At 33.4% G+C, this 18,956-nt stretch overlaps 1 protein-coding gene across 3 annotated transcripts in view; it reads left to right on the forward strand.

Moving 5' to 3' along the window:
- Positions 1-18,956, forward strand: part of LOC148602016 (uncharacterized) — a 145,564-nt gene that overhangs the window by 117,491 nt on the left and 9,117 nt on the right. For all 3 annotated transcript variants that reach the window (XM_088554490.1, XM_088554492.1, XM_088554491.1), the window contains one exon: positions 15,200-15,384. In XM_088554490.1, coding sequence (XP_088410616.1) covers positions 15,200-15,384 — 185 coding nt within the window. The remainder of the gene's footprint in view (positions 1-15,199; positions 15,385-18,956) is intronic.

An 18,956-nucleotide genomic window follows, 5' to 3' on the forward strand; every position in this document is an offset into this window, starting at 1 on the left:
ACAATCATTATGAATGACAGTTAGTCCAGAATAGGACTGTTTCAGACTCTGACAATAAGTCTTTCTGACAGCTCCTTGACACTGACAATATGACAGACTTGAAAGGGCTTTATAAATTTTATCAAAAATGTTTGCATATATCTGTATTTTTTATTTGAGATGATTGTTACTGCACTAGTTTTCATAGTCAGGAGATGCACTAGTGATAGTTTATACATTTTAGTGTTTTCTTTTGTTAAGATGTCTGTTTTTCCTTATTCTTTAGCTCACCTGGCCAAAGGCCATGTGAGCTATTGCCATCACTTGGCGTCCGTCGTCGTCGTTAACAATTTTTCAAAACTCTTCTCCTCTGATATTACTTGACCAATTGGAACCAAACTTAGTGTGAATGTTCCTTGGGGTATCCTGCATAGAAGTGATGTGGGGATTTTTGATCCGTTGAAAAACATGGCGGCAGTTACTAAAAATTGAACATAGGGGTCAGACAGTAGTTTTTTGCCTATATCTCTAAAACGGTTAGGTTTAGCCAAATATGAGTGGGGTTAAAGTGTTCAGCATGATGAGATCTATCTGCGGTCAAATTTTTATTTTAATCTATTAAACCATGTTGGAGTTATTGCCCTTTTTAAACGTTTTTTGCTATTTTTTATGTTATTTCTTTCAAAAATCTTCTCCTCTGACACTACTTGACCAATTGGAACCAAACTTGGTATGATTGTTCTTTGGGGTATCTTGCATAAAACTGATTTGGGGATTTTTGATCTGTTAAAAAGCATGGCCGCCGTTACTAAAAATAGAAAATAGGGGGTCATACAATAGTTTTTCACATATATATCCAAAACGGTTAGGTTAAGCCCAATCCTGACTGGGTGAAAGTGTTCAGCATGATGAGATCTATCTGCGGTCAAATTTTCATTTTAATCTGTTTAGCCATGTTGGAGTTATTGCCCTTTTTCAATGTTTTTTGCTATTTTTAATGTTATTTCTTTCAAAAATCTTCTCTTCTGACACTATTTTACCAATTGAAACAAAACTGTACAAGTGTTCCTTGGGGTATCCTGCATAGAATTGAAGTGGGGTTTTTTGATCTGTTAAAAAAACATGGCCACTGTTACTAAAAATAGAACATATGAGTCAGACAGTAGTTTTTCGCATATATATCCAAAATCGTTAGGTTTATCCAAATTCTTTCGTAGCTGAAATGATCCTTATTTTTAGGACTACAAAAGTCTTCAGGCATAAAATTTGTCAGACACCTTCTTATAAGAGTTATTGCCCTTGACAGGGGAAAATGACGTTTTTTTTTACAGTTTTCAGCCAATGTCTTAAAAACTATGATAGATTTAGACTTTCATTTACTGAAATGATCCTTATGATAAGTCCTATCAAAGTTTTCTTGAGTCAAAATTGTGGACAACTGTTTAATTTATTGCCCTTGAAATGCAAAATTCAACAAGGTGAGCGATTCAGGCTCCTGGGGCCTCTTGTTTTGTATAAGTTTTTTGCCAATATCCGATGTCTCTTGGTTTTAATAATCAAGAAGACTGTTGAATGACTTTATGTCATGAAAGTGAACTTTCAATTTTTGTAGGATATGGGCCTATGTGTCCTTCAGGAAAGATGATGCTTGTTGCACTAATCATATTACACGGCTTGGTTTACACTTCAAATACTTTGTAGTTCAATGTGTTGTCATACAAACAATTGTTACATGTGTAGGCTTATAAAGAATTATGTCATCTGAGGTAAATCAATGAAGGTATGCTGAACATTGACAATGTTATAGTGACTTTACACTTAAAAATCATTATCAGATTCTGAAAAAAAAGGGGAAAGGGACAAATGACAATTTTCAAACATATTAATAGCAGTTAAGTTATGATCAGAGTTTTTATCTGCATGGTCAGCAATGACAGCAGGTTTTATACCTTTTCAACTTCTTTAGTCTGATTTTGTCAAACTTTGTTGAGAATATAAAGTGTTGCAGAATGTGAGGACATTATTTACATGTATTGTTACGTGTTTGTTTCACATTTGACACAAAAACTTTGTTCTTTCCTTTTTGCCCATTTCGCTATGACAAACTTAAGGGAATCTACTTCATGTAATCAGGAATAAAAAAAAAAAATTAAACCAGTTTTATTCAAATTTTGCACAGTGTGTAAATACATATTGAGGATGTGCACCTCACTCAGACACTGTGAAGTCAGCCTCATATATTGACCTACACTTAGAAATCAATGGTAAAGGAAAACTTTATGACAAACGTAATGACTTTTCATTCAGAGTTGTCAACATTCCTTTCATCTGTGGCAACATCCCTTCAGCATCTGTGTATGGAGTGTTCATATCACAACTCGTGCGTTGTGCCAGAGCTTGCTGAAGTTGCGCTGGCTTTTTGTATTGCACTAGAACTCTAACAAATGGGCTTCTGGAACAGGGTAATGTTGTTACAGAAGTTTTATGGTCGTCATCATGAACTCATGGATCTTTATGGTGTATCCATCTGCATCATGAAAACTGATTTATTCAACGGGTCATAGTTTTCCTTTCCTCGTTTGTCTACCCCGGACTTTACTTTTTATGAGCAACTCAGTGGGTGTTTCTAGAAAAGCAGAGGACGTTTACCCTACCGGTGCACCCGGTCCATGCTCCCAGTTTTTAGTGGAGTCTGAGTTGCTCATTTGCTTTTGTTACTTTGTATGTCTGATTTTAGTTACTTTATGTTCTTTGTTGTGTATGTCTGTTTTCCATGTCAGTTCTTTGTCCCTGGATTACATTCTTTTGATTACCGCTATAACCTTGGTTCCCTTGATTACTCTTTCATGTTGAAATTAGTTATTCTTTGCCACTTAATTTTGTGGAAGGTATGTACATTTTGTAGTATTAAGTTCCCTAGAGTCAGGTCTAGTTAACATAAAGAGATGGGGCTTTACAGTGATTTAAAAGAATTGAAGTACTTTTATACCTATATGTAGGAGGTTTGCTGCAGGAATGTATGTCATATTTTACATATTTAAGAAGAATGGAAATGGCAAAGAGATTTCAAACAACCCCACAGGGATGAAAAATGTCAGCTCAAGACCTACATGTACAAGTCAAATATTTCCAAAGAAGAGTAAATTATTAATGTACAGGTTAATTTTTCATAGAGTGCTCGTCTGAATATAGCTGAAATATTGCTGCTTGGACATTAAACCCCAACAACCAACCAACATCCATAGAGTGCACTTCCTAGGGGTATTTTATCATAGTCTTTTAAAGACAGTTAGATAATTGCTGAAATAAGTTGTTGCCTCTGTTCATTTTGGAAATATCCTTCTGTATTGAGCTATTTATAGACTATGGTAATTTATGGCAGGGCACATCACATCATTTTTTTTTTTTTGGTCATGAAATATCTACTTCCAAGGTACATTCAATTGCTGTTACTCTTGCATAACATATAGTTTTTTAAGAATTAATTAGTGTTCAATACTTTATTAAATTCAGCACATATACTGGTGTACAAATATATAAAACAAGTAATACTGTTTTTGCAAGCAAAACACAAAAGTCACCAAAACCAGCAAATGGTTGGATTTAGACAAAATATGAAGCCGCCATTAAATTCAAAATGCCATGTTCACCCTAGAAATCAATTTTCATTGAAATTGAACAATGTTGAAATTTTTGACGATTTTGGCAGATATTTTGAAAAAAATAAAGCGGCTTTATAATTTTTTTTACACCTGTGATTTCAGTGGGTCATGAACAGCTACATGAGTAATTTTCATACAATTGAATAGTTGCACTAATTTTATAGATTTTTTTTTCATTTTGGGGGTTTTGTTTTGGCAACTTAATAATAGAGAGAGGTAAGCTAACTAGAACTTAGCAGAAACTGACAGTAAAGGATACTCAATTGTCTTTTGTATGTATATCACTAATTAACTGATCTATAGTTTTCAAATGTTTTAGATTAACTACTAATAGATAGATAAAGGTAGGAAAGGTTTATGCATTCTGCCCTTATTGGCCATTAATCCAGGGTAGGTCCACAACAAAGGCTACCAGTAATTAGGAATGGTCACCTGGTTTCTCGAAAAATGTGCATCAAAATGTGCATAGAATGATTATATCAACTGTTTTGTAAGAACTGTGTTAAATTACTCAATCATTCAATTTCTGTTTTTGTGGAGCATAAATGATAAATATCCATTTTCCATTTAGTTGTTTTCCAATCATTTATCCATTTTTTTTACCTTTATTGTGGTGAAAAGAGTCATCGACATTTAATTGCTTTGATCTAGGCAAATCATTATTATGTAAGCTTTTGACTTAAATCGTGCCATAGAATCGTAAAAGTGTTACTTAACCAATATTTTTTGTGTATTCAATATTTTTAGTGTATTCCATGTTTTTTATTAGTGTGTTTAATTGTTTAAGCTGAAAAAGGAACATGCATTTCCTGTTTTTGGTCATGTACACGTGTACTTGGATTGTGTGGTCACGTACATGTGTACATGGATTGCTTGGTCACGTACATGTGTACTTGGATTGTGTGGTCACGCACATATGTACTTGGATTACGTTGTCAAATACACATGTACTTGGATTGTGTGGTCATGTACACGTGTACTTGGATTATGTGGTCATGTACACATGTACTTGGATTGTGTGGTCACATACACATGTACTTGGATTATGTAGTCATGTACACATGTACTTGGATTATTTGGTCACGTACATGTGTACTTGGATTATGTGGTCACGTACATGTGGCCCCATGCAGGTCCAGGTGTTAAAAGAATAGGCCTGCAGCAGTGCTAAGCTTGTCGTAAAAGGCGACTAAATAGTGCTCAGAACCCTAGCCAGGGGCTAGGAAGCTCTGCCCACAGAGCAACTGGGATGTGTGCCCCAGGTGGTGGAATGGGGTACCCCTGGCGTGTTACATGCTGGGGTTGTCAGACTATAATACAGAAAACCTGACCGCAAACCATAGTGGTGCACCATGTTTGAAAAGATGCCACGTTCCTCGCACATGTGGTATTCTCCCGGAGTAGGAACCATAGGGCTCCGCCACAGGAGGCTAAATTGCCCGACCCTACCCACCTCTCCCTATTTCCGGTGGCAATCAAAATTTATCGACCCCATTGTCCTTGTGTCCCATCCCTTTTTCATTTCATAATCATTTCATGTTCATTTTATCATCAATTTCATGTTCATCTTCTGGATATAGCTGAAATATTGCTGCTCGGACGTTAAACCCTAACAAACAAACGTACATGTGTACTTGAATTGTGTGGTCACGTACATATGTACTTGGATTACGTGGTCATGTACACGTGTACTTGGATTATGTGGTCATGTACACGTGTAATTGGATTATGTGGTCATGTACACATGTACTTGGATTGTGTGGTCACGTATACATGTACTTGGATTATGTGGTCATGATCATGTGTAATTGGATTATGTGGTCACGTACATGTGTACTTGGATTGTGTGGTCATGTACACATGTACTTGGATTGTGATGTCCAACAAAAGGGGGTCCAGTTCCTGGAACACTTTCCAGTATCAACAACTGTTAAAATCATTAACTGTGTATAAGAATACTTCAGAAATCAAAAATCTACATTAGACTTCCAAAAGCTACATTGAATTATGTTCCTACCGGATTCCAATGATTGAATAAATCCATCACACCCTTCTTGTACAAATTGGTTACACCATTGATAGGAAATCACCAAAAAAACATAAATTTAACAATTGACTCTCTTTTAAACTTTGTCAATCATCTTAGAATCAGGTATTTTAGGACTCTTCCTAGAATCAGGTATTTTAGGACTCATCCTAGAATCAGACATTTTAGGACTCATGTTAGAATAAGGTATTTTAGGACTCATCCTAGAATCAGGTATTTTAGGACTCATCTTAGAATCAGGTAGTCTAGGACTCATATCTCAGGGCTTTACCTAACTTGAATTCAACACTAGTATAGACTTGTGAAACTACAGATATTTTTATCATTTTATTTAAAGAATGGTATTGATTTTGTCTACATTACCAGACAGTGTGACATAATTCACAGGATTAGCTAATTAATACACTTTTTATTTTTTTATACTGTATTGCAATGAAGAGCTTTCACCAGCATTGTTTGGAAATAATATATTCTATAGCTTTTCAATAATTGACGCTTCGATTTCAAGGTACTTAAGTCAGTTGAAATTATTAGATGAATTGCAATAGACATTTTCTAGGTGAGCATGTGGCATGTCCGGCAAAATGGAATTATATTATGACCTTTACCTTACATTATATTACCATGGAAACAGACAACCCCCAGTAATTAATTACGACCTTTACCTTGTACATTACCATGGAAACAGATGACCCCTTCCCCAGTAATTAATTACCCTTTTTTATTAAAATATATTGTATATGTGTGAATATAATATGGAAATGATGCAAACCTATGATTCTGATTTCAAATTGACAAAGCTACAAATGGATTTTTGGATTTTTGTTATTCACAAACTTACCAGCCCAAACCAGAGGTTTCTAAAACTTATTCAATACATACAGTCCTTGAACTGATCCATGGAACGATTTGACAGATCGATGACCATTGATTGATTGATCGCTGACGGATCGATGACCAATGACCAGTGACCGATCTGATCATAGTTTTGTTATGTAAAATGACATAAGATGTGTTTGAAATAAAGTAAATGTAAAATAAAAGTATAAATTGATGTTTAAATCTATTACATTATGTAAATATGTGTAAAATTGACAAAGAAAACAACAAAAACCATAAAATACAGTGACCACTCTGCGGTCACGAGATGCGATCACCGGTATAATGGATTGGTTTGATGGATCGGTGACTGACCGGAAAATGATCGGTGATTGATGACTGATCACAATTTCTGTTGCACGGACAGGTTTAGGTACTGTACAGAATTTTACTGGATTTTCACCAGTCAGTTATAATTATTTTTGCATGGCCAAAGCTACTGTTGCAGACTATATTTTTCTTTTTGTTTGTTTGTTTGTTTTGATTGGTTTGTTTGTTTGGTTTTTTTTGTATTAAGCTAGGAAGTTAGGTGCATACGTGTTAATCCTCTAGTATTAGGGAGAGAATCACTAAATCAATGAAAATTTAAAAGAGAATTATTGGAGAAGTGTTGTTTCTCAGTAGTAAGTCTATTCAATCCTGTTTCACTAGAATAAATTATAAATGAGTAGCAAGCACTCCATGTTTACAGTATAGGAATTAACTTCGTTTTATAAAACTATTAGCTGTCATTTCTTTCCTGTTTTAGGGGGAGGTGAATCTACAATTTCAGGTCAGGGGGCACAGAAAAAAATTACATGCGAAAAAAATGTTGGAGTACACATAATGCAAGCAAATTTTTTATGCAAATAAATGTACCTACAGGAATCAAGTACAGCCATCTTTTAGTGCCCAATATATTATTTGTTTAAAAGTAAATTTTGATTTGTCTTACCATTTGATTCTGTCAGGCAGTTGGACACTGTGGTAATCATTTTATGGCAATTGCTAACCTCATTGTGGTGTATCCATTTGCACCATAAGAACCGATTTTTTCACTGGATCATAGCTTTCCTTTCTACTTTTATCTACCCACAGTGGATGTAGTATTTTATGTCACTAATGATGGTTTTTTTTCTATAAGAGAGGACCCTTACCTTCCGGTGCACTCGGTACATGCTTCCAGTTTTTAGAGTCTGGATAGCTCATTTACTTTTGTTTCTGTTTACAAGTAATTTTATGTTATTTGTTCTGCATGTCTTTTTTTTTTGTCTGGTCTTTGTCTCTTTGTTTTCTTTTTGATTAATGTTCAGATACTGGTTCCCTTGATATCCTTCTCACCTGTTAACCTTAAGTTCATGTGGGAGATTCTTCCCCATTGTTTGACTGTCTCGTGTTGGAGATTTTTATATTTTAAAGCGAAGTTTTGATGTAAAATTTCAAGTTTTAGAGAAAATCTAGTAATTTTAACCAAAAAAAAACTCCCACAAATCTGACATTTCTCTGTGGGAGATTCTAAATTTTTACTTGGTTTTGTGGGAGTCTCCCCCTAATGTTGGAGGCTTAACAAGTATACATGTATCAAATCTGAATGAGAGCATTAACCTTCTTTAGTTGTTCTGTCTTATAAAATATAAGACCGTATGACTTGTTTCATGACAAGCTTCTCATAATCTTTTCCCTTTAAGAATGCACAGTCAGCATTTTCTGTTTTAGCTTTTTCCCCCAGAGCATCTATTGCAGGAGTAGACTATTGCTTCGTTAATTATTCGAAATAATGTCTTAGCAGATTATAATATAGATGTTTCTTGCATCATTTTATTTACCATTTTCATCCGTTACATAAAATTGCCTTATGTACTTCTCTTTCTAAGAATCAGGCAAAAAAAATGTGCATAAGATGTAGCACATGAAGGAAAAAAATGCAGAGATTTTATGGCATTATCCATGTTTTTACACCTTATAACCTCCAGAAGTAACTGTCAAAATGTTTGTAAAATTTGCCTTTTTAAGATATTGATAGGTCCAATTTAGTTGAAATGCATTCTGGAAAAATGGTGGGAAAAAATTTTGCAGCAATTTTTCTCGATATAAGCAATAAAAATAATATCTGTCATAGATGCTTCAGGTTAAATTTAGATAGCTTTACAGTTGTTTTCTCTATGTATAGAGACATAGAAGACCTAATTGAGAAAAATGATGTGCCATTAATGACATGATTCTTACACAGAGTGGTACTTTATTAGTAAAACAAAAGGGTTCCTTTTATAATTTACTTACCATAACAGTGGTATATCCTAGAATTCATTTCTATTACATTCCTAAATTTAACCATACCAAATTAAGTGAGAAACTCCTACCAAATCAATGAAAATTTTTTGAATCTCCCACAAAAAAAATTAAGATTTGTTGGAAGTTTTTAAAAAAAAAAAAAAATAAGTATTTGACTAAAATGTTATTAATGCATGGCAATGTTGTTACGTTGCTGATATCTTGACCAGCGGAAATATTCGGGACTTCATATGACACTCATTTTGTGTCTGTGTTAAGAGTTCAAATAATCACTTCCTAACTGCATATGTCATTTTGGAAATACATCACATGCAACAGAGTAATTTTGAGCTACTGTAAAAGTATTAATTTTTGCAGTTGCTAATTTTAGCATTATATAGTGTTGAAAAATCCATTTTGTGTGTAATATTTTTCACAGTTTTCTGTACACTGCAAAAATTAGTTTTAAAATTAATTTAGGAGAATTGGCTATGATAAAAATTTTGTCTGTTGAAAAATAACATAAATTTTCCATGTGCATATTGTTTATTGCACTTCATACAATAAACAATGTGCACATGGAAAATTTATGTTATTTTTCAATAGACAAAAATTTTATTATTGCCAATTCTTAAATAAAAGACATGTCTTTGATTTCTGATGAGTTACCTTCCCTCAAAAAATTTCTGATGAGTTACCTTCCCTCGAAAAATTTCTGATGAGTTAACTTTTCTCTCAGAAAATTTCTGTTGAGTTATAATTATTAGTTAACAACTTGAAAAACTAGAGCTATTGAAGAAATGAAGATCATTGGTAATCATGCACACAATTCCAGCAAAAGCCCAATACCTACTTATCTTTGTTTGATGGAACATTCAAGTTCATGTACTTTGTAATGTATGCAGAAATGAAGAATTTTATTTCTGATGATTTTGCATTACTATAAATCTAAGTGTCGACATAAAACTTGCAGGCAGCTTTGAGCTTATTGAGACTGAAAAAAAAAATAAGAAAAGCAATACCTACTTATAAACACCTGTGTATTCATTTAGGAGGGCATTTGTTCCATTGAGAGGGATTCCTATTATTAGAGCCTTCTCTGTTCCATTGAGAGGGATTTTTATTATTAGAGCCTCCTTTGTCCATAGAGATGCCTCCTTTGTCCATTGAGAGGGATTTCTATTATTAGAGCCTCTTTTTTTCCATTGAAGGAATTCCTATTATTAGAGTCTCCTTTGTTCCAAAGTGAGGATTCCTAATATTTGAGCCTCCTCTGTTCCATTGAGAGGGATATCTATTATTAGCGCCTCCTTCGTTCCATTGTTAGGGATTCTTATTATTAAAGCCTCTTTTCCATTGAGAGGGATTCCTAATATTAGAGTTTCCTCTGTTCCATTTAAAAGGGATTCCTAATATTAGAGTTTCCTCTGTTCCATTGGGAGAGATTTCTATTATTGGGGCCTCCTGTGTTCCATTGAGAGGGTTTCCTATTATCAAAGCTTTCTTTGCTTCATTGAGAGAAATTCCTATCGTTGGGGTCTCCTGTGTTCCATTGAGAGGGATTCCTATTATTAGAGCCTCCTGTGTTCTATTGAAACAGATTCCTATTATTGTAGTAGTAAATCCTTGGAGAATCCAAGGGTCATTTATTAGGATATGTCTCATTTCCAAATTCGCTGAAGGTCGATATAGTGATTATGGTGGCCATTTGTTCTCCCACAACTATTTCATTACATTTTTTTCTGTAACTGTATGTGATATTTTGACAGAATATAGGTATATCCAATCGTGGGATTAGATTCAGAGTCTGAAGTGACTCCACTACTTGTTTGACACCTTTGATGGTACATGACTTAGGGCAGAAGATCTTGATAAAATGCTTTGTGTGCTAATCTCTCTTCCTCTGATGAGAGGAAACTGTTAAATGAATCTGGACATGATTCCTTACCATATATGGTATGGATGATCAATTCTTCACTTCAGTAAAAGATTTTATTGTATACATATAAAGGGGGATAACTCTGATTTCATCTGACAAATTTTGTTTTTAACAATGATGTCTGTGCAAGATAATATTTTTCATAAGGCAGAAAAAAATAACTGCTTTAGATTACATCCTATATTCCAAAAGATCAGAAGAAATGTAGATTTCCTTGATTCTCCTCATCTTTTCGCACAAAGATCTTTGTTTTTCATGTCAAATTTTATGTTCCATCTCATAGTGATGTTAAAAATTTCTGCATTATTTTTTTTTAAATAAAATCCCTTTGACGTCAGGTCTATTAAGTTTCTTTAAAATAAAACCATGTCTTATGATAATTAAAGTTTTTGATTGTAATAAATGTTTGGAGTGCAAGTTATGATATTGTCAAGTGCGAAAGTTTATTTACATAATTTTATGACTGCTATGTCAGTGTTGGAGGTCATGGAGTAGATTACCTGAGTTTATTCAGTTAATCCTATCTTTTACATACCTTTCCTTGCCTGGACTGGTTACTATAGACAGTGCTTATTTAAATAGGTACTACATTACACATGAACAAAATACTGTGAAAGTTCTACTGTTCATGGGGCACCAGTTTTAATGGTTTTTCATGGGAAGCCAAACCACAAAATTGGTTTCCAACGAAAAGGAGATTTCCATTGATGTTTCTATTAATAATCTCAAAACCATGAATTCAAGAATCCACAAACTTTTGTTTCTTCCCCTGTCCACAAAAATTGGTATCCACAAATTAAAGTACGGTACTTTCACAGTAGTATAAATGAGGCAGTACCTAGAGAGAAAGTCTATATTGAGTGTTGTAGCCTCTTTCACAGGAGGTAGAAATGGTTAATTGGAACGGTTAATTCATAAATATTCTACGTCTTATATAATTAAGTGGGACTCAAAGCAAGTATGTTGATTAAAAAAGCTTTGGATGTAGTTAGACAACTTGTTAACCCTCCAACATTAATGGGGGGAGACTCCCACAAAATCAATAGAAAATTAGAATTTCCCACATAAAAAATGTAGGATTTGTGGGAGTTTTTTGGTTAGAATTACAACACTTGCTGTGAATTAACAAACATTTCATGATATATTTTCAATAACTTGATTAAGTGTAAATGGATCTCTTTTGGCGGGTGTTTCTAGAAAACCAGAGGACGCTTACCCTACTGGTGCACCTAGTCCATGCTCCCAGTTTATAGTGGTGTCCGAGTTGCTCATTTGCTTTTGTTACTTTATATGTATGATTTTAGTTACTTTATGTTCTTTATTGTGTATGTCTGTTTTCAATGTCTGGTCTTTGTCCCTGGATTGACTTAGGGTAAGAGACATGACTCTTGAAATCAGTGATATGTTTGTATCATATTCAATTTCACAAAAGCCTTATAAGTTTTCATTTGAAACAGAATGAAATCAATCCAAGTTACTTAGATGCTTATATGAGATTTTTATAAAGAGCCTGAATAAAAATGTATATAATAAAATAAATAAAAACATAACACTGATTTCAAGAGTTGTGTCCCTAACCTTTGGGCTACCTCTTAAAGGAATTAAGGGGCCAATGCAATTTTGACTGAATTCTTTTCCTTTGTCATATTTAATCATGATAAAATGAAGAGCTGTATCAAGCTTGAATGGTGTGTCCATACTTGCCCCAACTATTCTGGCTTTGACCTCTGTAGTCAGATCAAGATTCTCCCTGTACAACATTTCATTTCTTTAGGGATCATGTATATTTCGGTTGTGATTATTTTTTTACAGAAAATTTATATTGGGAACCAAAATATTGTCTATGTACTGAAAATGAGAGAAACAATTCTAAGAAAACAGACTGAATTTGCATGTACGAGTATTGTTTGTTTCCTATAGTAGTACACTTGCGTTTTTATGTTGGGAGATTCTCCCACATTGGCACTGTCTCATGTGGGAGATTTTGATGTAAAAATTCAAATATTTAGGGGTTTTTTTTCCAGAAAATATAATCGTTTTAACCAAAAATCCTCCCACAAATCGTACAGTTCTAAATTTATTTTGTGGGTCTGTCTCCCATCTAATGTGAGAGAGATAACAGCTATGCACTGGGTCTTCTACTTGTACTCTTTAATTTCATTGATTAGTGGAGTTTTATTTTATAGGGTCAGAAAATACCAATTACTCTTGTCCTTAAGATTTTAAAGTCACCATTGACAAATGGAGGTTGTGAAATCAGACATATAACCTTCAGAGTGGAAAAAAACAGCTACCATACTTGTTGTATAATGCTTACCTATTTTTTTTTAAATTCTCTGAAAAATATGTTACCACCAAAAAAAGGTAGAAACAATCTCTTCAAATACAAATTATGTAACAAAAAACAAATAAAAACAAAAAACAAAGTACACGCATGAAGGGTTTTAAAAGTACATCTTCTGATCAACTGACCTTCATTATTTTTAATGATTGATGTATTGGCTTGGCGCATGGTGCACATATAAAACCATTTTTCACCTGAATTATGTTGTTTCATGTTGTTCTTGTCAAGATGCACAAAGTGATGCTAATATGTCAAAGGAAGCTAACTCCATTTGTCAAGTGTGTGGCATGTAGTAAAAGAGAAATATTGATATATATTTAGGAAAATCTTGAATTATGGCAGGGGTTGAAACCAGGAAACTTGAAAAAGGGGTTTAAAACTTTGAACAAAATTAACAAATGTTGCAGTGAGGTGTGGCGGTGTGGGGGGTCCAGGTGTTGGACCTCCCTTCTGCCTCAGCTGCAAGTTTATGGTGTCTTTTGACCTTTTTTTTTGTTTTGCAAGTTTTTTCAGTCTGAAATAAAGTAAACCTTAAAGTGCATGTATGTGTATTTAATTTAAGGGTACATACTTAATTTGTAGTGTTGATTTCCATAAATTGCCATATTTCATTGAATAAAGACAGGTTCAAGTGCTACTGTCTAACCTTTTTCAGTTTCACTTGTCTAAACTGAACCCTTAATAAACTAAAAACCTGTCCAGACTAGACACTTTTAAAGTTCCTTCATATCAGGTTTAAGATATTTTAACCTGTGTAAACTGATAACCTGTCTAAACCAAAGCAATCCTTCAGTCCAAATGGAGTTTGGTTTAGACAGGTTTCACTGTATTTTTGCAAGTTGTTAAAGCATTAAGACTGCAAAAAGTACATGAATGATACAGAGTAGAATGGATTAAAGTGAGATCATTTAATTTGTCTAGGTCTCACTTACCACTTCCAGATCACATGGCCACCCCTCTATGTAGTACCAAAAACATATTGAACCTTGATCTATGTATTGTAAGTGCAAAGGTTATGTGTATGTTTTTTCAAAAGTAGTAAAATAAAGCTGAGAATCATATTTGTAATTTACTACCAAAGTGTATTAATACTGTTTACATGTCTGAGTAACTTGCCTCCATGCTTTCAGTCAGCAGAAAAGATAAAAATGTTGATTTTCAGTACATGTATTATTTATTCAAGTAATTATTTGAAAACTTCTGCAATCACAATACCATTAGTAAAATTAATATAAAATCCCTTTTTTCAAGTTCTACAATGGTATGCACCTTTAGTACATTCTTTCAAGGCTTAACCCTGGGAATTCATTGTGGAGCTCTGAAAATTACTATTTTGACATGCAAAGTAATTGAAATGTAGTTATTGAGACCCTATTACATTATGTGTACTTTATGTAATGTATTGTGTGCCTGTTATTTTTTGTTTTCTTTTTGTATCATTTAAAGTACAATGATGACTACAAATTGCCTTTAGTCAGAATATGTATCAAATAACACATGGGTCCCTATTGAAGATCTGGGATTTTTTCTACAAGTGTGAAAAATTCCATCTTTTGACGAATTGAACGCGGTGGAACGAGTGAAAAGACAAAGAATTTCTCAGAATTTCTAGGAAGAAATCCTAAATCTTCAGTAAATGACAATTGTAAGAAAGTATTTCTTCCATTTTACAGTCAAAAACTGTTGAATTACAATAAGTGTCAATGAGTAATTTGCATAAAATATTTGTCGTATTACTGGGCGCTGATTAACCACATGCAATTAAAAGTATTCTGTTATATCGTAGTTATTTCTGAAGTTTTTGTATAATATTAATATATAGTTTTATTTTATTCACGCACATTGTCATACAAAAATGTGGACTTGCATACAAAACATTGGATTAATTTTTTCATTGACCCTCGGAACTTTACTGGACTACTTTTATTTTGCATGTTGCAATTAGCTATTTTAACCATGATAGGCACAGTTGCATGCCCCTGTCTGACATAGGCTGTTTGTCATTTTTTTTTTCACACAGGTACTAAAATAAAGGTATTTTTTGTAGTTAGATTGAATTGTAGATTTATAAATTTTTTAAATCTTTTTTTTATTTTCAGGAGAGAAGCCTTATCGATGTTCGTTTGAAGGTTGTGACCGAGCTTTTGCTCAAATGGCCAATCTCCATCATCACATGAGAAACCATGATGAACACCTGAAAAAATCTCATACCAAACAATTCCAATGCATGATTTGTCATAGGGCCTATACCAACGAAAGTAGTCTCAAATCTCATATGCTCAAAGTAAGTAAAATTTTGATTGATTCAGTGTCAGATCTCATCCTTCAGGGCCATTGACTCATGAAATCAGGAATCCAATTTCCTGATTTTTATCAGTTTTCTTCTGAAATCAGGATTCCATATTCTGATTTTATCAGTTTCCTTCTGAAATCAGGATTCCAATATTCTGATTTTTATCAGTTTTCTTCTGAAGTCAGGATTCTATTTTAGTGTTTTTTATCTGTTTTGTTCAGAAGAGCCATTTTGTTTTTTTCTGCTACTGGTGGGAAGAATCCATTCAAGCATAGAAATGGTCTGTTTTATCAATTACTGTACCATCTCTAATTTACTCATTTTTCCAGGAGACGTGCATAAATCGAAACACAATTTCAATAATTTTACTATGAACTTTCAAAATTTTGATAAAATTTCACACATGTGGCAGCCTTATTACTCTTTACATATTTATAGCAAATGGAATACAGTTGGGCTTTAATGTTGAATGTATGACAATTTACTGATGGACTGTCTAAAGATAGTTAATTAACTAATTGAGAATGAGATTTAAACTTGTTATGAAGCAAAGATTCATATTCCTGTGGAATAAATTAAAAAGTTAAAATTTTCTTATCAACTGTTTAGTTAACCAATCGAGGCAGTTCTTAAGGTGAATGTTGTTAAAGGATGTTTGCTGCTCTATTTAAGAATAACATGGATTTCAAGGGGTTGTGAAATATTTTAAGATCTTTGATGCTATGAATTTTATGAAATTATGAAAAGAAAAAGGGGGGGGGTGGGGATCACTGGGCAAATAATATTAATGCCATGAAATGGATAAAAAAACAGGAGTCCAAAATCTGAACATGATTATTGTATGTGCTGTAGCAAGCGATGATATAGGCAATAGATTCCAAATACTTGACAGGAAACAGATAGGATTGTACACCACAGCCTAGTTTACCTTTACTGTTTCCATTTCACAAAGGAAGTGAGCTTGGCACATGATATACATAAACAAAATTTCTGTACTGTCCTTGATAATGCACAATTTTATATATGATATAAATTATTTGATCAAATAAATGACTTATGTTGCTAGACCAAAAAAAGATGACTTTTTTTTTTTTAATTTATCCACCATTGATGTTGGAAGAGGGAAAATCCACTTGGTCTTAAGTGTATTGACTTTAACATACTGTAGATGTTTACCTCTGCACTGTGTGCATTTTTGTTATGTAATTCTTTATGTTAATTAGTACGAAAAGGGGCAAATGTTATAGTTTATTTTAACTTTCTACATCTGACTTTATACTTGTTATTATACATGTATATGATGTAATTTCAGTTGATGGGAATTTTTGTTTGTGTCATAAAGTTTGATAAGTTTCATGTGTGACTTTGAGAATTCATGAAAACAGTGTTGAATTTAGTATTTTGATTGATTGATTGATGGATTGATTGTTGGTGTTTAACGCAATATTTCAGTTATATATTAGCAACGAACATGAAATGATGGTGAAATGAAAAATGGGATGGGACACAAGGATAATAGGGCCAACTAGTTGGGACTGCCACAGAAAATAAGGAGAGTTGGGTAGGGTCAGGCAATTTAGCCTCCTGTGATTGAGCCAAGGTTCGCACTCCTGTGGAATACAACAGCAGGGTTCTTAAATGTGCGAGGAACGTGGCATATTTCCCAACATGTTGCACCACTATGGTTTGCAGTCAGCTTTTCCGTATTATAGCCTGAATACCCCAGCACATAGCATGCCAGGGGTACCCCAATCAACCACATGAGGCACACGACCCAGTCGCTCTGTGGGCAGAGTTCCCTAGCTACCAGCCAGGGTTCTGAGCACTATTTAGATACCTTTTACCACAAGCTTAGCACTGCTGCGGATCAATTCTTTTGAATACCTTTCGATATCTTTCCTTATCTGAAATCCTGATCCCATGGGTTTAAAGGTCATTAAGAATATTAAGATATGAAATTCAATACTTGAGTACATGGTCATGATGCTGGCAAGTGCTCAAGAATGCAGAGATAAAACTTTAACTTCTGGTGAAAAGGAAATTGATATAAGATATTGATATAACCAAAAAAAAGGCCTTGCAAATAAAACTAATTTGAGGACAACTGTATTAGTGTCGAAATACAAGGTCATCATTAGTTAAATTTGTCATTTTGACCCATTTGATCAGTTTTAGGGATCATTTTCAAATTTATTGTGTCATTTGTATCCCCTTTAAAAATGATCCCTACAGTGATAAAACATTTTGAATCAATCAGTTATGTAATTGATTGTCCATTGTTAGAATATTATAACACTACAAATATGTTTAAACACAGTAAAAGAGTAGGAGTATAATAATTAAATTACTATAACTCATGCACATATGTACCAAATAGTAGGAAAGTCTCGGTAAGAATCAGGCAGTGGGTGAAATATGGTATGAAAAAAAGTACCATTTTGCTAGTTTAATTTGACTATTTGCATTGTCAGAATCAAGGAATTTTCCATATCATTATGGGAAATTGAGTCAGAACTTCATTGTCCAGTTTTGCCTGATTCTTAAAAAAACTTACACTGAAATACAAATAGATAGTCAGTATTTTTTAAAAGTATAGAACGAAGTGCTACTTAACTGTAGTGAAATCGGTCTAAACCAGACACAAGGTGTGGGTCAGGACATTTCTGTTACTCTTATCAGGTTAGTTATAAACTTGTCTGAATGGAACCCTGTAAAATCTAAACTGAAAAAAAAACCTGTCTTCACCAGTCCCTTTTCATCAATATAAATGTATTTTGAACCTCGAGAAATCAAATACCTGTTTAAACTGAACTAATTTGAAAATCCAGAAGAGGTTCAGTTTAAACAGGTCTCAATATATTTGTATGATATAAGGCTAAATAAAATTAATTACTGGATTCTCATATTTTTCAGCCCCTTAAAAATTGACAAAAATGAAAAAATTTGGACAGGAATTTATATTATTTGTAAAAAAAAATATAGTCCTCCCACCCATCCTTTATTTTTTGTGAAAGTTAGATAAGAATCTACCATATATGTTTACTTGGCCTAGCGGAGGCCATATTTAATATCATTGATGAGGGATTGAGAAGTGCACTGCAAAAAGCATATAATGGGCAGATAACTCTGTCTAAATGCATAGAATAAAAAATGTTTTTTCCATGTTTCCAATTTCTTAATTTTGACTTCTTCTTATAGAAGATTAACCATTTGTTGATGTAGCATACGTACATGTATCTAACAATATCAATATAAACATATATTGTTTGTTTAATGAAATGTATAATGATTGTATCTCTTTTTCCATTGATTATTTACCATTTAGGTTAAGTTTGTAGGTAATATCAATAAATGATAATTATCTCTTGCACAATTAAAATGATCACTGTCTATTGAACATAAGGAGGTAGACTTAGGGTAAGGGAAATAACTCATGAAGTCAGTGATACGTTTGTATCATATTCAATTTCACCATAGCCTGTCAAGCTTTCATTTGAAACCGTATGAAATCAGTCCAGTTTACTTTGATGCTTACATGATATTGATGTAAAATGCTGAATACA

The sequence above is a fragment of the Perna viridis genome, chromosome 12 (genome assembly GCF_037379345.1).
Source record: "Perna viridis isolate PV_CMFRI_1.1 ecotype Kerala chromosome 12, ASM3737934v1, whole genome shotgun sequence".
NCBI lineage: Eukaryota > Metazoa > Mollusca > Bivalvia > Mytilida > Mytilidae > Perna > Perna viridis.